Below are 20,445 nucleotides of genomic sequence, written 5' to 3' on the forward strand. Positions count from 1 at the left end.
CACACAAAGAGAAAACTGACTTTGTAACAAGCTGATGCATTGATTAAAAGCAAAAAACAGCTTCCTCCTCAGCTCTGGCAGTGAGTTGCACAACAGAGTGGGTGAAAGGAGCTCATGCAAATTAATGCTTCGTGTTTTACTTGGTCCTTTCACTAATTTTTTTTCTCCAAGCAAACATGGGCGGTGCACAGCCATTTCTGTAGTTGTAGAGCATTTGTGGATGTACCAACTGTCCCTGATTTATGGATCTCTAGAATATTAAAATAATATGAAACTACTTCCTAGGAACTGTGTGTTTGATAGGATCTCATTAATGCCCCATTAATGAGGCATTCTCTCTCCCCATTTGTAGAGTTTATTTTCTATACTGTACTGTGCTATGTGGAAGATGATTTGCCATCCCCAACAGAAAATACATTTTGGCACCCCACTTGCTTTTAGAGTGGAGCAGAGAGATGCACTTCAGACTAGGGATTTAAAATATAACTATCAGTTACATGCTAACATGCACTGCAGGCTCTGCAGTATATAGCTTATTTAAGCTATTTATTATTTAAATATAATAATTTGTTGTTTAAAAATATTTATATATTTAGCTTAAATAAGCTATATACTGCAGAGCCCACAGTGAAGCCTCCCTGTGTGCCAACATGTAACCTGCAGCAGGTGGGCTGCTCCAGCTAGCTGGTCAGAGCAGCCCATGCCTGTGTCATGCTGCCTGGGCTAGGCCTGCCAGGGTATGTCTACACTACCACCCTAGTTCGAACTAGGGTGGTAATGTAGTCAACCGGAGTTGCAAATGAAGCCCGGGATTTGAATTTCCCGGGCTTCATTTGCATGTTGCCGGGCGCCGCCATTTTTAAATGTCCGCTAGTTCGGACTCGTGCCCTGCGGCTACACGTGGCACGAACTAGGTAGTTTGGACTAGGCTTCCTATTCCGAACTACCTGTACTCCTCGTGGAACTACCTGTACTCCTCGAGGAGTACAGGTAGTTCGGAATAGGAAGCCTAGTCCGAACTACCTAGTTCGTGCCATGTGTAGCCGCGGGGCACGGAGTCCGAACTAGCGGACATTTAAAAATGGCAGCGCCCGGCAACATGCAAATGAAGCCCTGGAAATTCAAATCCCGGGCTTCATTTGCAACTCCGGTTGACTACATTACCACCCTAGTTCGAACTAGGGTGGTAGTGTAGACATACCCCCACAGACTAAGGATGTTAAAATGCGGATAATTAGCTAATTGAGTACTCGACACAATTTCCATCAACTACTCGATTAGTCGATAAGGAGGGAGTGCTTGGTACCCCCACTGCAGCTCTGCAGTTTAACTCTACCACCCAGCTCCTACTACATTTAAACTGCAGAGCCGCAGCAGAGATAGCTGCCTGGGGTGGGGTAAGCCAGGACTAAGCAGTCCCCACTTGTGCCGGTCCAGGAACTAACTCCACTGCAGCTCTGCCTTTTAAATGTAGTAAGAGCTGCCTCTTAATACATTTAAAAGGCAGAGGCGCATCAGAGGATCAGGTGTGAGCCAGGAATCAGCTGATTCCTAGCTTGCACCCAGTCCCCCACTGCCTCCTCTCCCCCTCCCAGGTATAGTGTTGAAGGGAACTAGCTTTTAAACTGCCTCCTCCCTGGACTGGTTCCTGCTCCCCCCACTCCCACCCCACTTGCTGCCTCTAATAATATTTGAGTAGTGGAAGGAAACCTAAAAAGCAGGAAAAAGAGAGTGGAGAATTTTAGATCTTAGTAGAAACACTATGATTGTAGGACATATATTGTCCATGCCCAACGATGAGTAACAACTATAGGTTGAACCTCTAGTCCTGCACCCTGACCAGTCAGAACAAGAGAATTTTCTGGACCACGAGAGGTCAATATTCTCTAACAGCATTACCCATACTTCCACCGCTTACTGGGATGTTAAAGGACATTTAGGGGTAAATTAGAGCTAAATCATAGCACAGAACACTGAGAGTCAGCATTGGTAGCTGTAAACAAACTTTATGAGACTGCAGGAAACTTGGCCACACCCATGAGAAGTGGACATCCAACTAACTAAATTTATTCCTGATGACGGATGTTTCCAGAACAGAGAGTTCCACCTAGCTTAAAGATCCAGTGGACTGATTCATCCTGTACACCATTCAACCTGTACCACCTAGCTTAAAGATCCAGTGGACTGATTCATCACTTCCTCCTGTTGCAATAGTTATATGGAGTTGCATGCTGTGTGACTAAGCACAGAATTTACCCTGGTTTCTTTGGCCACAATTCCCCTCCCCTCAGTTATTTATATTATCATGGTGCCTACTATGGATGTGAATAGGTAACTGGTTTACCAGTTACCCGGTAAGCATCACTTAATGGGTGATGGGTACTAGGTAACGGTTAATTGTTACCTGGCTGGAAGCAACCCCTTGCTGACAGCTCTCAACCCATGTGGGCTGGGAGTTGGCAGCATGGTTACATGGAGTTGTCTGGTTACATGGAATCCACTCTGCCCTCCCCAGTTAATCAGTTAACTTGTTAAACTGAATGTTTTACAGGTTAACTAATTAAATGAGATTTTTACATCCCTACTGCTTTCAACCCCTAGTTGTGGACTGGGATTAATGTGCTAGGCACTGTACAAACATGGAACAGAAACAGACCCTGCCCAAAAATTCTTATAATCTGAACATATGAGGAGACAACTGCTGAATAAAACAGAGAATATACAAGGAAACAGTAAGACATTATTGATCAGTATGACTGGCAATTGACTCAACATGCCAACAGTCTTACTGCTGTCAAGCTTTTTGTAGGCATCACAGAAAAGGAGAGTTTGAAGGAGGGATTTGAGAGGAGGATAAAGAGGTAGCTTTATGGATATTCATAAAGCTCTGTTAAATTTGGTGGCATGGGATGAAGAACAAAGGTGGGTGATGGACAATGGCATCATTGCCCAGTTAGAAGCAGGAGTTGATATCTCAGGAGTGTAGGAGAGATGATGGGTTGTGGGGAGCACTGAAAGTGAAGTAAAATAGGTAGGCTGTGTCTAGACTGGCAAGTTTTTCCGCAAAATCATCTGCTTTTGTGGAAAAACTTGCCAGCTGTCTACACTGGCCGCTTGAATTTCTGGAAAAGCACTGACGATCTCATGTCAGATCGTCAGTGCTTTTCTGGAAATACTATGCTGCTCCCGTTTGGGCAGTGTAGACAGCACAGTACTGTTTGCCGCAAAAGGGCCAGTGTAGACAGCACAGTACTGTTTGCCGCAAAAAATTCCAGATCGCGAAAATGGCGATCGGGGCTTTTTTGTGGAAAAGCGCATCTAGATTGGCTACGGATGCTTTTCCGCAAAAAGTACTTTTGTGGAAAAGCATCCTACCAATCTAGACATGCTTTTCCGAAAATGCTTTTAACGGAAAACTTTTCCGTTAAAAGCATTTTCAGAAAATCATGCCAGTGTAGACGTAGCTGTTATGTTTGATATATAGAAGAGTGGGAGCTATTGGACAGATGCAAAGAGAAGGGTGATGTATAATGCTCCCTCTAATTTTTTCTATCCGTGTGCGGAATACGTATTTGTTATGTGCACCAAGACACATATGAACGTGCATCACCACTAGAAACAAAAAATATAGCTGTAGACGCTCAGCTAATCAGCTGGGCAGTATCTGAATCTTTCCTGAGTGCCTATGTAAGTGCACAGTTTACAGAGAACACAACTGATGTATTCAAAGCAACGGGCCTGCAGGATGATCTTGACAGCACCATGCTGATAAAAGTGGAGCAACATGGCATTTGTCAAGCCTGCAGAAAAGGCTGCTGTAGCTATCACCACAAGATAGAGATCCTGGCCAAAAATTTTAGCTATGGCTAGGAAAGGCTGCATCTGACACATGCAGAAATAAATGTTTTACAGATTGCTTTGGTCAGTTGGATGGCCACTTTCTACAGAGCCAGCTGACTTCAAGGGTGCAGTAGGTATAGAGCAGTTAAAAATGAAAGAGAAGGGAGGGTGCTGAGGCACCAAACACAGAAGGACTCTATGGCTATGTCTACACAGCAGTGTTATTTCGGAATAACTAACGTTATTCCAAAATAACATAGTCTGTGTCTACACTACAAGTAGTTATTTTGATATAATGTTGAAATAATGTCGAGCTGGATGACTTCTTATTCTGACTCCTGTAATCCTCATTGTATGAGGAGTATGGAAATTCAGAGGAAGAGCGCTGGCTCTTGGACTTCCTGCTGTGTGGACAGTGCCAAAAGCCAAACTAAGCTATTTCGACTTAAGCTACACAACTGACATAGCACAAGTTGTGTAGTTAATTTGGTTTTAGCCCTGCTGTGTAAACTTGCCCTAAGAGAGAGAGAGTTCTGATTCACCAAACCAAGGCCAGGTGCAAGTGCTTGCAGAGCCCAGGGAGCTGTGGGCTTCACTCCCCTTTCTAGCCCTGGGGATAGAGGGGGTAAGCTGCTTTGGGATCCTTCCGAACAGTAAGATGATGGAATGGACCCCAAAGTGACTATTACTGTCTTATTACAGAAGAGCCCGTGGTCGGGGCTGGCAAGGACCCAGCAGCGCTGTTTCCTTGGCAGGTTCTCAGTATAGGCATCCAAACGCCTGCTCATGAGCAGCAATGCTGCTCCAGCCGGTTTAGAGCCACCGCAGCTCCAGCCGGTGTCAATTTGACTCACACCCAAGTGACCAGGGTCTCTCAGGGTCAGCAGCCGGGGGCGGAACGCCGCAACGCCCTCCGTCCTGCGCCAATGAGGGGCAGGCCCAGGCGGCGGCGGCGCCCGGCCAGCTCTCCGCCCCCTGCCGCTTTGTGCAATCTGCGGGGAGGAACTGCGGCCTCTCTGGCACCCGGCTTCACGACTCGGTCTATTACTGCAGCCGGCAGCGCCCGCTCCGTATCCTGTTCCCGCGCCCGCCAGCATCAGCCGCTCTCCTCGGTCCCCTGGTCTCTGCAGCCGGCTCCCCATGGACAAGGCGGAGGACGCGTCCCAGGGCTTCCTGCCGCCCTTCGAACACTTCGCAACGCAGGCCATCCACGTGGGGCAGGATCCGGAGCAGTGGAGCTCCATGGCCGTGGTGCCCCCCATCTCCCTCTCCACCACCTTCAAGCAGCTGGCGCCCGGACAGCACTGCGTGAGCGGGGACTCCTGCGGGGGAGGGGATGCGGAGCGGGGGGAAGCGTGGGGAGCGAGAGACAGAAAGCGCGGGGGTGGGGTGGGGGTCGGAGCGAGAGGGTCAGGGATGCTTTGTTTTACCACATCTGAAGTTCAAAAAAGGGCACTCCTGAGAGGGAGTGTATCTGTGTCAGTATTTACCATCTCTTGTGTTAATGTGTATATAACACCTGTGTGTGTAACATACGTGTTTATAACACACTCATACAGCGTGAGGTGGTAGATACTTATACAGATGCCCCAGAGAGGAAGTGTCCCCCTTTTTTTGAAAGTTCAGCTATGGTAACCATATTTGTTTTAGATCACAGGACGGGAGAGGAGGCCGGTTTCCAAGGCTTTCACAACTTGTTAGAAAATTTAGATGGGTCAGGGGAAAGATTTCCTCCTCTGCTGATCTAGTGCTGACCATACACAAATTACCCAAGTGTAAACACAGGTACATTTATAGCCAGGGACCCGATTTGGTTCCTGTCCATTTCAGAATTTTTTTTTAATCCAATTTTGGGGTGTAAAAAGGTTGTAAGCCTGCAAACTATTTGTAGCTGACAAGTTTATTTTTAAAGTCTCACTAATTTTCTATTTTGCAAAATTGTTAAACTTATTTTCTCTGGACAAGGGCAGTTTCAGGTATGCCAAATTTCAATCAAAAATGAAAAAAATATATAATTGCTGTAAATAATGCTCCTCTCTGTTATAAAAAGGACCAGAGGTCAGGATTGTTTCTAGTAGTTCCAGTGCCATACAGACCCTGAACATTGGCACTCATCTTCTCCACTCTTCGACCCTCCCTCCCTAGGGACAGCCCTGCTCAGTGCATGGGTGCAGTGGGGATAAGTGGGGGGGAAGGGGTAGATGGCTAGTCGGGAGATGGGGCTGGCTGCCGAAGCTGGCGTTACCCCATACACAGCATGCAGCTGTCTAGGGCATCATGCAATTTGGGGCTGCTACTTATTTTGCATAGTGGTAGGGAATTCACTCCCAGAGGGGAAAGGAGGACTCAACTTTTAATTCTAGGGCAGGGGTTCTCAAACTTCATTATATGGAAACCCCTTCTGACAGCAAAAATTGCTACATGACCCCAGCAGGGGGAGCTGAAGCCCAAGCCTGGGGAGGAAGACAAAGCTGAAGGGCTTCCTCTCTGCATAGAGGGCCTATAATCTGAGCCCTGCCACTCAGGGCTGAAATGGAAGTGTGTGTGGGATGGGGGGCAGGGAGGGGAGGGAGACTCAGGTTTGGGCCTCAGGTGGTGGGGCTCAGTCTTTGGCCCTAGGACACAGCCAGTCTAATGCCAGCCCTGGCTACCGCATTGACATGGGGTCATGACCTATTTTGGGGCCTGACACACAATTTGAGAACTGGTGCTCTAAAGAGTCCAGTGGAAACCATAGACCAAAAACCTGCACCACTTCCCTTTAAATGTTCCAAAACAGCTTGCAAGTTTCATAAACCAGGTGGCAGCCATCCAAATAGGTATCTGTCCAAAGTAGCATATCAATAATTAAAATGCTCAGAATAGAGACATGTTATGCATTTAAAAAATCAATGTTTATAATGCTTTATAAAGTTGACTAACCATTTAATTCACAGCAATCTAGCAGCGTCAGTGAGTCAGCATAGAGTAGGTAGTGCACTTCAAAATCTTACCCCCTCTCTCTGTGTGAATATCCTTACTGTGCACTAAGCACAACCTCAGATAGTTTAATTTAAATTAATTCAGTATAGAAGTTTATTAATGTGCACAAGGACACACTTAGTGCCAGTAAGGATATCCATATGGAGAGGGGCCAGTTTCAGTGCAGAACAGCTAATGCTCAACAGCTACTTTGGACTTTCCTCCTGTGTAGAGGAGCCCTAAGTAAACAGGCAAAACAGGCTTGGAGATAAACATAATTCCCTCCAGTGTTTCTGCTTCTTTAGTGAAGAACTGTATCAGGAGTCAAGAGTAAGCCAGTTTGTTTTCCTTCAAAACTAGTCAACTTGGAACCCTAATTTCTCTCTCAAGTAGCTGAACGTGGACAAGTAATAGAAAAAGTTCGTTGATAGTTTGTAGGCATATGGATATATGGTCCTTACAGTTTCTTAATTTTAATACTACTACTAAAAAAAGTGATCATACTGCAGTGCAGAGCAAAACAGCAGCAAAAAACCAATATACTCCATAAACTACAAAATTATGCTAGGGTAGCCACTGAGTGTAGTAATACAGCACAGAAGGGGTTGTACTATAGCCCGAAAGAAAGTATAGGTTTCCCCATAATCTGAAAAAGCAGTCCAGCCAGGTCCATGGTATAGGGGAAGGCTGGTTTAAGGTACGCACTTCCAACTATGTAAAATATATAGCTCGAGTTGTCATATCTTAAGCTGAGCTTCGGCCTTGATAGGAGAAGCACTCCCATTAACTTCCCTTACTCCTTGCGAGGAGTAGGAGTACCCACTCTGATGGGGGCACCCTCAGCATTAGTTTTAGTTGAAATCAAGTGCCTAACTCCTTTTTGTGCCTTCGTCAATCATCCACTCTGTTTAAGTAGATGTAGATTTCCTAAAGTGCTGCTGTGAGTAGATTCCCTAAAGTGCTGTTGTGAGTAACTATCTCATTGCCTAATACAGCTCATGAAGTGGATGCTTTTTCACTAGCTAGCTTTAATTACCCCACTTCTAAGCATTACCTGTATCTAACTGAGGGATGGAAACATACCTAGTGATCAGTGTGTCCTCTCACAGTCCTCCTGACAGAACTTGCATTTAAATGTCCAATACTTGTGAATGAGCAACGGTCCAATAATTATTTGCAAAGCTTTTTACAGTCAATTGGAGAACAGAAATACAGGACAGTGAATAGAATATACCTTTTACCCAACATTCTGAATCATATTCTTACTGCAAGTTCAAAGCTAACTTCTTTTCTTCTATGAGCTTGTATCTGAATCCAGCACATGTTGAAGAATATGTTTACAGAGGGATTTTTGAAAGTAGAGACAGACAGATTTTTTTTACCACCCCCCCCTTTTTTTTCTTGTTGAGTTTCTTTAGACAGAGCGCCAATGCCCCTTGGAGGGATGCTGGGGCTCACTGCACCAGTGAAGCTCTTCCCAACATGCTAGTTGGAATTTACTTGTCCTTCCGAGAATCATATTTTTTCAAACTGACATGATTGCTTTCAAGTCTACTGACAGGCTTCTGCAGCACCTGCTTTGCAGCTGGCAGGAGTGTGTGCATGGTGTGCATGTGTGTGAAAAGGAAAGATCACCTTTCACTTTGATTAGGGCCCTGGAGTTTTGGATTCATTTCAGTTTGTTACTGCAGATAAGTAAACATTTGTTCTGATGCCTCTAATGTGACTACCAATTATGTGTTTTGGCATCACTTGTGTGACAGTCATGCACTACTGAAATTTTGAGGCAGCACTGGATTCCAGAATTGTGGAACAGGATACAGGCCCTGATTCAGGATTAAGACCCCATTGCACAATATTTGAACCTGATCTTGAAATATCAATTGCTTCCCATTGAGCTCAACTGGACCCTTTGGGCAGCAAGATTATTATGTCCCATTATGAATGCCCATTATTGCAAGAGTAAGAAGATTAAAACCAGCTGGTGCCAAAAACTAAGTTTTTTAAATGGCAGCAGCAAATTATTTTATTGTAAAGTTTTATTTTCATTATAATACAGCCTGTACTTTAATAAGCATACATTGCATCCAGATTTCCCATGTTAACCCCTGCATTTTAAAAGTTACATATGATTTAAACATACAGGATTCTCCATTGATGTAAATTGGCATAACTACATGAAATCCTTACACATCTGAAGGTCTAACCATCATTCCAAAAATGGGGGAATAAATGTAAAAACTGAGGGTACGTCTACACTGCCAGGCTCCGTCGACGGAGCCATGTAGATTTGTTTATTGGGCAAAGGGAAATGAAGCGGCGATTTAAATAATCGCCGCTTCATTTAAATTTACACGGCTGCCGCGCTGAGCCGACAAACAGCTGATCATCTGTTTGTCGGCTCAGCGCGCAAGTCTGGACGCTCCCCTGCCGACAACAAAGCCCTTTGTCGGCAGCCCCGGTAAACCTCATCTCACGAGGAATAACAGGGCTGCTGACAAAGGGCTTTGATGTCGGCAGGGGAGTGTCCAGACTAGCGCGCTGAGCCGACAAACAGATGATCAGCTGTTTTCGGCTCAGCGCGGCAGCCGTGTAAATTTAAATGAAGCGGCGATTATTTAAATTGCCGCTTCATTTCCCTTTGCCCAATAAACAAATCTACATGGCTCCATCGATGGAGCCATGTAGTGTAGATGTACCCTTAGACTTGAACTATAGAAGCCCTTTTTAGTAAAAGTAGTATTTCAGCGTGAGACTACTTATCAGCAAAATACAACAAAACATATTAAAACTTTACTAGCCAAATTAGTATGTCTCAGATAAATGATTTACTAGATCTTCTGAAAGTGTTTAGTTTAACTGCAACAGATTGCCTCCTGTTCTGACAAGCAGCAGGTGTTGGATCTCTGTGGGTGGTATACAATAGCTTGTGAAAGCAGATGGCCATTTTTTGTATATATAACTGTGTTAGGAATATGGATTTCTTGGATGGTCTAGGATTTTACCAAATTTTAAGATAAGCGATTGTCAGTAAGTTTAACTATACTATGGTATAGCACCTCCTCTAAAATCCTCAATGCTATTTTTGTATCTTATCATCACAGGGTTTTGAATATAGCCGTAGTGGAAATCCTACTCGGAATTGCCTGGAAAAGGCTGTAGCAGCACTGGATGGAGCCAAATATTGTAAGCTCTCAGCATTTTCATTAAGAATTGTGTCAGCATGTGTGTCTTCAGAGTGGACTCCAGTGAAAAGTATCCAACAGAGCGGGAGCACTGGAGTTTGACCACTAAGAGTAAATCATTTAACTCAGCTTTTGCTGTCAGCATTTACTTCAAGTGGCAGCTACTTCACTAGTCTGATCTTTTTTTCTTAAAATGTATTTTTAACCAAAAAAACCCCACCCAAACAAACAATCAAAAACCAACAGCACTTATGCTTTTGATCTTTATGTACTAACTCCACTCTGCTGGCGTGAATTATCTGTTTATTGTTGTATTTAAAATTGTGTTGACTACAGCAAAATGCAAAAGACCCTGTACAGTATGGACTCTAATGCTATGGGTCAAATTCATTAAAGTCAGTAGAACAACTTTGATTCCACACCAGTAATTTAGAGTTAGTTTCTATCACAACTACTCTCGGGGTATGTCTAGACTACATGGCTCCGTCGATGGAGCCATGTAAACTAGTTTACTTGACATAGTCAATGAAGCGGGGATTTAAATAATCTCCGCTTCATTAAAATAAAAATGGCCGCCGCACTGTGCCGTCAATCAGTTGATCTGGCAGAGCGCAGCAGTCAAGATGTGGATTGGTCGACAAAGGAAGCCTTTGTCAACCACTCCTCTAAACCTCGATTCATGAAGCATAAGGAAGAGGTCGACTCAGGCTTCCCTTGTCGACTGGTCCTCGTCTTGACTGCTGCATTGTGCCGGATCAGCTGATTGTCAGCACAGTGCGGCGGCCATTTTTATTTTAATGAAGCAGGGATTATTTAAATCCCTGCTTCATTGACTATGTCGTATAAACTAGTTTACATGGCTCCATCGACAGAGCCATGTAGTCTAGACTTACCCTCAGTGAGTAGCATCTTATATCATGTGGTCCTGTTAATTTCAGTGCAACAGTTCATGCAGTAATGTACTATTCAGTATAAATAAGAGTGGCAGAATCTGGCCCTGTATAAAACATTGACACTAAATAGGAAAACTGGGCCGGGGGGGGGGGGGGGAAGGAGGGGTGGAAGGCAGACATTTTATATTCTTAACATGGTGTAAAGACAATGCTCTATAAAATATGAATGTGTCTTTGTTCTCTGCCACTGGTTCTTTTTTCTGTTTTAGGTTTAGCTTATTCTTCGGGCTTAGCTGCTACATTGAATATTGCACACTTATTAAAGGTGGGAGATGCTGTTGTCTGTGTGGATGATGTTTATGGAGGTAAGTGAGCACCAATATGTTATGTCTTAATGGTATTAGCTGTATACCTCAAACATATTACATTGCTCATCTATTACTAAGCATATAAGATGTTCACTCAGTTATTGTTTGAATTGTATATCTATTATCTTACTTTTTCAATGGAAGGACTACTTCATGCAATGAGACGCCTTCTGTAATAACAGACTGTTCCTTTGTGACTTCGTTGGCCAAAGGCAGGGATGTGAATTGTTGACTTGTTTAAGAGGGCAAATTCAAAAGGTATAGATAACTAGTAATGTCTTCTTTTGAGAGGAAAATGCATAACCTCATAATTGTGCACGGATAAAAATTGATTCTACCTAGGAATTCAGTAGCTACTGAAGATCAAAAAATGGCTCCAGATTTCCAGTGGTCCAAAAAAACAGACCAAAGCATCTGTATAATTTCTTATAGATTACCAGTTTTACACAACAGCATCACCTCAATCTTGTCTGGAGTGAATTTCAGACAACTCTCATTCCAAGGTATTATATTTACCAAGCACGGTGAAAGTCTTGTCTGTTAGAGCTGTGAGTTCTCCATATATTTATAATAATCGCAGCCCTGCTGTTTTGGAATCTTCTCTATTGGTCTCACAGATGTGAACAGGAGGGTGACATTATTGTGGAGCCTTCCATGGGGAGGAGTGACATTTCCTTATTGAGCCTCCAAGTGATAGAGAAGGTATTGCTCATTTTCTTCTGGGAACTTGTGGAAGAAAGAATTTTTAATAGAAGTATGACCTTGTCCACTTCTGCCAGAGTTTGCAAAAAACTCATTACAGCCTCCAGGTTCCTATTTCATAGCCTGCAGAGAGAGCTAGAATAATCAGTGTGGTCAACAAAGGACTTGCATTCTTCACAACAAGGAGATAATCAGTACAGCTAATATAGCCTCCATATCATAACCAGGTTTTAAATCAGATTGAAAGAAAGCAGACAAGTCCAGATGCCACCAGAGTTAATGAGCAACCTCTTCAGTAAAGGATAGAGTAGAGAAAGGCTAACCCTTGGCAATATTTATTAGAAGATGATTTCTTGAGCAAGAGCTGTACAGTTTGTTTGCAGGAATTTAGAACCTTGTCCTCTATTACCCACAAAGCAGTTCCTTGCAGTAAAAAAAAAAAAAAAAAAAAAAAATTAGTTTTTTTCTAAATCATGTAGATTTACCTGGCTGCCCAGTACATGAAACAGTGCTGCTGACTTGAATTTACAGAGGAAATGGTGAAATGTACTTCTCCATTACCAGAACCAGCAGATGATGCCTCTCTTCATTCTCAAGGTGAAAACCACAATTGGTGTGCATTTTGAGACCAGCAACAAGATTTACTTTCAGTCCTGACTTGCATCTTCCAATAGGAGAGAACAATGTAATATTACAAAATTAAAAAACACTTAAGAAATCCATCTGAGACTGTAGCCCTGGTGGTCTCCCATTACTTACCTTCACAGCACTATTTGAAAATACAACACTACAGCCTGGCATATCCCATGATTCTGCTATGTATGGGCAAGTCCCCACCTGTGTGCAGTCCTGGAGGTAGTTCAAAGCTGCAGCATATCCCCATTTCACTGTCTGCCATTAGACTTTCTACTTCCCTAGCAGCAGTCAGTTGTGGTCCTTGCTCTTGACCTTTCCTCTGCCTTTTTATTTTCTTCATTTTCTGGTAGCAAAACAAAACTTTGTTTTTCTTCTTCTCCTCTTGGACTAGGTATTCAACAGTTCAACTGTAAAGCCACACAGAATCTTAACTTCAGTGCCTCCCTGCTGAACTCTTCTGCCTTTCAGGGATGGCAGAGAAGCCACACAAATACAGAGGTAGGCCCAGATGTTGCTTCACCTGGGAGGCAACTTCAGTGGGCTCCTTGAAGGGTGAATTATACTCTGCCTATTCTAGCAGTGCTGAGGGCATGGAGCATTTAGTCAAATAGACATGTTGGGACCCAATCTCCCCAGGAAGCTGTGACTCTACCACAGACAATCCTTATCAGAAAACAGAGCAGAACTGGGAGAGACTGTTAAGGACCAGGAAGACTTTGTTCATCCAGCCCAAGAGGATAAGTCCTAGAACAATTTAGAATCATGAGAATAAGGGTATGTCTACACTACCCTCCTAGTTCGAACTAGGAGGGTAATGTAGGCATACCGCACTTGCAAATGAAGCCCGGGATTTGAATTTCCCGGGCTTTATTTGCATAAGCCGGGCGCCGCCATTTTTAAATCCCGGCTCGTTCGAACCCCGTGCCGCGTGTAGCCGTGCGGCACGGGGTTCGAACGAGCCGGGATTTAAAAATGGTGGCGCCCGGCTTAATGCAAATGAAGCCCAGGAAATTCAAATCCCGGGCTTCATTTGCAAGTGCGGTATGCCTACATTACCCTCTTAGTTCGAACTAGGAGGGTAGTGTAGACATACCCTAAGTCTGTAGCAAGGCTCCCATTCCTCACCACTCCCCCTGAAATGGGTCCTAAGTACCCTGGGGAAAGAATCTGGGATCACAATCAGCCCTCTCCATTCCAGCTTGAGTCAGGATGCTCTGGCAGTGAGTCCTCAACTCCCAACATGGGGGAGTCAGAGTCTATGTGGGAAGACTCCAAGGGAGAAGTTGGTCTAGGTCTTATGCAAGGCTAGCTGGAAAAAGATGCAGAATAGCTCATAGGTGAATGATCAGGTCTGCAAAACATGCACACACACCCCTGAAAAAGTAAAGAACAAAAAGGTTAAGTAAAAGCCCCCCAAAGTATTTTGTCTTCCTTCTCTGCTAAGGAAAATGAACTACTAGACTTCGTTTCTGAGCAGACATGGATAAAATGTAACAAAGGTTGTCCCCAGCCTCTGAGAAGTTTGAAGCCGTGTGCAAAAAGTGGTGTCTATACAGATCCAACCTATGTAGGTCCATGAAGATGTGTTTCAGAGCAAATACTGCCTTCTAAATCTTCAGGAATCAGTCCTCTGTTCACAGAATCTTCAGGCTCCCTGGTCAAGAACCTTCATGATTCCAAGCTTCTCAGAGCAGTCAGACTGACCTTTGCTAAATGGGATCCACCGCTGGTGTTGAAAGTCCTAATCACTCATCCTTTTGAACTCCTGACTTCTGTCTCACCATATTACTTCTCTATCAAAACCTGTTTTCTGTGGCCATCTTATATGTCCTGTGATTTTCAGAACTGGCAGCCCTATCTATGTTGAAACCATACTTATGTTTCACATTGGCAAGGTAGTGCCAAGGACTCCAGAAACTTTCTTGCCAAAGGTGAATTTTCTTTTTAATGTCTCATAAAGAATGACTCTCTTCATTTTGTCCAAAGCCATAGCACCTAGCTGAGATGCTATGACACACTTTGATTGATAGAAGAGGACAAACGATTTACATCAAACATATGGCGCTCATGAGTAGGTCAGGCACCTTGTTCGTCTTTTTCTAGGCAAACTCTAGAACTCAGAGTCTTCAAGCCCTCATTTGCTAGACAAATCAGACTAAGTACTGTTGAGGCATACAGTGCAGTCAACAATCCTGTACCAGAAGGAATCCATGATCTCTCCACAATATCTATGGCAATTTCATGGGCAAAGAGGGTATATGCTTCCACCAGATAAATCAGCAAAGCAGCAATATGGTCAACTAGAGCATTTATCATATGCTATTAGGTGGACTTACCCGTCTTCTGTGGTAAGAGAGTTCATTTGGCAGGATGGTCTTAAAGGTGGAGATCTAGCAATAACCATGCTGTTTGAGTAATCTTGTAAAAGGAAAGAGGACTTTTTTGTTGCCTTTGTGTTTGTTCTGTTATCCCTTTCTGATCCTGTTCACTGCTCACTGTTTCACATGCATAGCAGAATTATGGCAGACAGTGGGTTACAGACTGGAAAGTTTTCTTACCTAATAGTTGCCAGACACATAGATTAACATAATTGGTTGGGGGAAAGTCAACATGGTTTCTGTAAAGGGAAATTATGCCTTACTAATCTACTAGAGTTCTTTGAGGGGGTCAACAAACATGTGGACAAGGAGAATCCAGCTGATATAGTATACTTAGGTTTCCAGAAAGCCTTTGACAAGGTCCCTCACCAAAGGCTCGTAAGTAAAGTAAGTTGTCATGGGATAAGAGGGAAGGTCCTCTCATAGATTAATAACTGGTTAAAAGACAGGAAACAAAGGATAGGAATAAATGGTAAGTTTTCAGAAAGGAGAGCGGTAACTAATAGTGTCCCCCAAGGGTCTGTCCTGGGATCAGTCCTATTCGACTTATTTATAAAAGGATCTGGAGAAAGGGGTAAACAGTGAGGTGGCAAAATTTGCAGATGATACTATATTGCTTAAGATAGATAAGACCAAAGCAGACTCTGAAGAGCTTCAAAAGAACCTCACAAAACTAAGCAAAATGGCAATTGAAATTTAATATTGATAAATGTAAAGTAATACACATTGGAAAAAATAATCTCAACTATACATACAATATGATAGTGACTAATTTAGCTACAACTACTCAAGAGAGATCTTGGAGTCATGAGGATAGTTCTCTGAACACATCCACTCAATGTGCAGTGGTAGTTTAAAAAGCAAATACAATGTTAGGAACCATTAAAAAAGGGACAGAAAATAAGACAGAGAATATCTTACTGCCTCAATATAAAACCAGGGTATGCCCACATCTTGAATACTGTGTACAGATGTGGTCACCTCATCTCCAAAAAGATATATTGGCTTTGGAAAAGGTTCAGAGAAGGTCAACAAAAAGGACTAGGGGTTTGGAATGGATCCCATATGAAGAGAAATTAAAAAGACTTGGACTTTTCAGCTCAGAAAAGAGGAGACTAAAGGGGGGATATGATAGAGATCGATAAAGTCATAATTGGTGTGGAAAAAGTGAATAAGGAAATGTTATTAACTTATTCCCATAATATAAGAACTATGGATCACCAAATGAAATTAATAGGTTGCCGATTTAAAACAAACAAAAGGAAGTTTTTCTTCATGCAGTGGACAGCCAACATGTGGAACTCCTTGCCATAGGATGTGGTGAAGACTAGGAGTTTAACAGGGTTCAAAAAAGAGCTAGATACATTCATGGAAGTTAGGTCCATAAATGGCTATTAGCCAGGATGGGTAGGAATGGTGTCCTTAACCTCCGTTTGTCTGGAAATGGATGACAGGAGAGGGATCACATGATGATTACCTGTTTTGTTCCTTCTCTCTGGAGTATCTGACATCGGCCACTGTCAGCAGACAGAATATTGGGCTGCGTGGACCTTTGGTCTGATCCAGTATGGCCATTCTTATGGTCTTGTGTTATTTCTAGCACTGTCTCCTACAGTTTCTTCCACTCTGCATGGCTCATCAGTTGAAGGTCAACACATAATTTGCATAAGTTACCATATAATCAGGATCTTTAATAGATAGGTACTTGGCTGGCATTGGAATTTAATGTTAACTGTTTTCTACAAGTTTTTATCTATCAGATGGCAAGTCTAGAGAAAAGGGGAATTGAATACAGGAGGGGAATTGAAGCATATTTTAAAGAATACAGAATTATTATTAGTCTAATTTTTTCATTAAGATGTACATCCTGCCTTTGTCTTCCACCCACCCTCCCAAGCCCTTCTTACTCATAAAATGAAAATGAATGTGCACTAGTGCTCATGGACAATTTCTTCCTTCTTGTAAAATAAGTGTAAAGCAGAAGCATAACTTTCATAATACAGTGTTCCTCCTGTTTTAGGTACAAACAGATATTTCAGAAAGATAGCCTCTCAAATGGGTTTGAAGTTTACTTTTGTTGACTGTAGCAAAATGGAATGCCTGGAGGCTGCAATCACACCAGAGACCAAGGTAATGGAAAAATACCCCTGAATTCTATTTGCAATGTGTCTTGAATGATTTTCTTCTGTTCCTTTACAAATGCTGTTTTTTCCCTAGAGGAGTGTAGCCAATTTTAGGACAGGTATTTGTAGCAGAAAACATAACTTCAGAAATCTTAAATTTATTTAACGTTCTGAAGTTTTTTGTTGTGATACTTGTATGAGACAGCATTTGGGTGGCAAATTCAGTACATTTCAGGTGTCAGGCAGAGGGGGACAATTTTTACTGGGCTAGTAATAAAGGTTTGTTTACAGGTGAATGTTGTAAAGGGCTTCTGGGTTGAGGAGGGAAGGGTTTGCTGTTGACTCAGTTAATGGCTGTTTTTCATGTGCATATTTGTTAATTATGCTTTTCACAGTTGGATTGAAACATGGAATTTGACAAACTAATATTAAACATAGCTAATGACTAAGAGCTTTTCTTAAAACAAAGAAAAAAAATCACTATTATATTGGTAAAGCTATTGATAAAGAAATTCTAAAAAGGGAGTATGCATGTGTACGAGTGAGATCCATAGTATGGGTCCCAGATGTGAGGCTGTTAGTATGGTGCTCTCTGCAGAATACAGCCGCTTCTCGAGTTACAACCACCTCCATTTACGACCATCCGCACTTACGAACAAAGCGGTCATAAATGCGGATCTGAGTTATGAACGGTTGCCATGTAACTCTATGGGACCCGAGTTACGAACACTTCGAGTTATGGACCAAGCGTTGGTCTGTAACTTGGGAAGCGGCTGTATATGCAAAAGAAGAAAAGGAAGAAGTGTCCGTTGAAACAGAAAGTTAGAGGTGATGGTACCTGTAAGTTAACATAATGTATCTAAAACTAATATTTTTTTGTTGTTGAAAAATTGCAGCTTGTTTGGCTTGAAACTCCCACAAATCCCACCCTGAAGGTCATTGATATTCAAGGCTGTGCAGATATTGTCCATAAACATAAAGACATTATTTTAGTAGTAGATAATACCTTTATGTCAGCGTATTTCCAGGTAAGCTGATTGGGTATCTGAAATAATGTCTAGGTTGGTATACAGTGATGTATTTATTTGGGATGACCAATGAAAAACTGTGTGCTTTTGGCCTTTCGTTTGTTTTAAAGCTTTCATGTTATTGAAAAGTGAATGCACAATTGGCTCCTGAACTAATACAGATTTGATCCAAAGCAATTTATACCATTTAAAGAAAATGAATTGGAAAAAGAATCGGCTAGCCATGTAAATAGATGAGATGTATTAAAACAGAAAGGCTGATTAGTTAATGATCACACTAACTCAAAACAGTTATCTAAGGCACTAGCACAGCAGCGAGCTAATTTTTACATTCTCTCCAATACAAAGTTCTCATGTGTTTTGTTTTTTATAAATGGTTGGAGTCCTAATTGTGACTTAACATGGCCTTTTTAAATGGATTTGGTTGAAATTTATAATTAACTCCTCTTTATATGGATGAACTCCTCTGTCTTGTTTATGTCTTTTTTAAATTAACCTAGGACACCTTTTTTGGGCCTTCTAGCTTGTTGGGGTTTTTGACTGTTTTCTTTAACAAAATGTAAATCAGTAATCTCATATGATTTGGAGATGTGACAAAAATATTTTAATACTATAAACTCAGTATGTTGGAAATATAAAAAACAATTTTAGCCTCTGAGCTACACAGTCTTTAGTTATTATTTATGGTAATTAGGAGCTTATTATTTTGGCCACAGAAAGCTTTCCTGTTTTTCTGTGTGTGCCGTAGAAAAACATGCAGTAAGGAATACGTTTAAGTTAAAAAGTAAAAATTTCAGTGATTAACTCTGTAGAATTGTCTGACAAGCATTAAAAGGTAACGTATTAGTTATCCTCTTATTATAGTGTACCAGTAGCAACCTTCAAGTGTCTATCTCCATGAAATTACTACTTCTATATGTTGCATATAGAAGAAAGCACTAGTGCATTCATAACTATTCCACTATTGAGAGATGACAGCAAGTCCATACAAACATCTGCATATAGTCTGACTGCAAGATTTTCTACCTTCTTTTGTTCTGAAATCGAACAACTACATTTACCTTTTAACACTCTGAACAAAAACAGAATAAGGGTTAAAGAGTAGTAATTTGCAGTCTCTAATTTAGTGACTGATGTAAAATCAGATCATTGTTAGAGAAGGCATTGTCATTTTCAATTGTTCTTTCCTCAGAAGAGCAATTGGAAAGCTTAATCAGATGTGAAGAATTCTTTGTCAGCTGCTCTTGCTCTAAATGTTTCAACTTTCCTGAGGCAGTGTAGTGGAGGTGAAAGAAAATGAAGACACTGATATTAAAAAAAAGGAATGAAGAAATTGGCTTGATTACCTGGGCTTTCTTTGAAGAAGCTCAGGGTTTTGATTGGCAGGGGAAGTTATTTTGTATGTGCAGTTAACATTGATTTGGCTGTAAGAATGTTGAAGGGGTTACAATACATGTAAATAAAATAAATTTTAAAAACTAGAGTAGGATTTCTAGTAGTCTGTGTTACACAGTGCTTTTGAAACTCCCAGCTAGTGTCTAGCACCTGGGTCTTCTGCTTTGGCTCACCAAATTCCTGCTTTTCTCTGGGATGAGGTGAGTAATTTGATTGAAAATGGTGAAAAAATGTTAAATCAGATCTTCTGTTTGTATTCTATTCTAGCGTCCTTTGTCTCTCGGGGCAGATATTTGTATGTATTCAGCAACCAAGTACATGAATGGTAAGCATCTGAATATAACATAGCTCAAATATTATCATGGTTTTGTTTAAAACCAATAATTGGTGCCATAAAATATCAATGTCTATTGCTGTTTGATACTATTTGTTCTCCATATCTATCTGAAGAGCCCTCGCATTTTTGCTGTGGAGAAATCTATATGGGTGGTATCTCCATCCAGCTCCTAACCGCAGAACAGATATTGCCCTACTGGTTTGCCTTTATTTAATTAAGAAAGACCTAAGACAGGACTATCCTTTTAAACTTAAGCTTTTTCCTGAGCAGGTTGACTAGGATTTCTCCTTCCAGGACTTTCTGCCTTTCTCTCTTGACTATGTTACAGAGAGCCATTGGTTGTAATGACCCTCAGCTAATTGAGAAGCAACTTGTGTTCACATGCAGAAATGCTCTGAGTGAAAGGCTATAATTGACTGGCATTACTTCCTGAAATGTATAGGAGTAAAGTTTTAGTGGAAGCTTAATAAACTGTGTGCTACTATGGATGAAAAACACTGTCATAATAGGTAGTGTGAACTCTCAGTGCTATCTTCCTTGATAGCTCTTAGTTCTGACAGCTCCTTCAGCCAGTGTCTCTCTTTCCATCATGACTAACC

General features: G+C 41.9%; 1 protein-coding gene across 2 annotated transcripts in view; it reads left to right on the forward strand.

Moving 5' to 3' along the window:
* Positions 1-4,801: 4,801 nt before the first annotated feature.
* CTH (cystathionine gamma-lyase) overlaps positions 4,802-20,445 on the forward strand; it is a 34,206-nt gene continuing 18,562 nt past the window's right edge. Inside the window, exons 1-6 of one of the 2 annotated variants that reach the window (XM_006121064.5) lie at positions 4,803-5,148; positions 9,906-9,987; positions 11,149-11,244; positions 16,984-17,093; positions 17,983-18,114; positions 19,777-19,834. In XM_006121064.5, coding sequence (XP_006121126.1) covers positions 4,981-5,148; positions 9,906-9,987; positions 11,149-11,244; positions 16,984-17,093; positions 17,983-18,114; positions 19,777-19,834 — 646 coding nt within the window. In that variant the 5' untranslated portion in view covers positions 4,803-4,980. Of the gene's footprint in view, positions 5,149-9,905; positions 9,988-11,148; positions 11,245-16,983; positions 17,094-17,982; positions 18,115-19,776; positions 19,835-20,445 lie in introns of both variants that reach the window. The other variant, XM_006121065.5, reaches the window with a different exon arrangement.

This window comes from Pelodiscus sinensis, chromosome 9, assembly GCF_052426305.1.
Source record: "Pelodiscus sinensis isolate ZL-2025 chromosome 9, ASM5242630v1, whole genome shotgun sequence".
Taxonomy (NCBI): Eukaryota; Metazoa; Chordata; order Testudines; family Trionychidae; genus Pelodiscus; species Pelodiscus sinensis.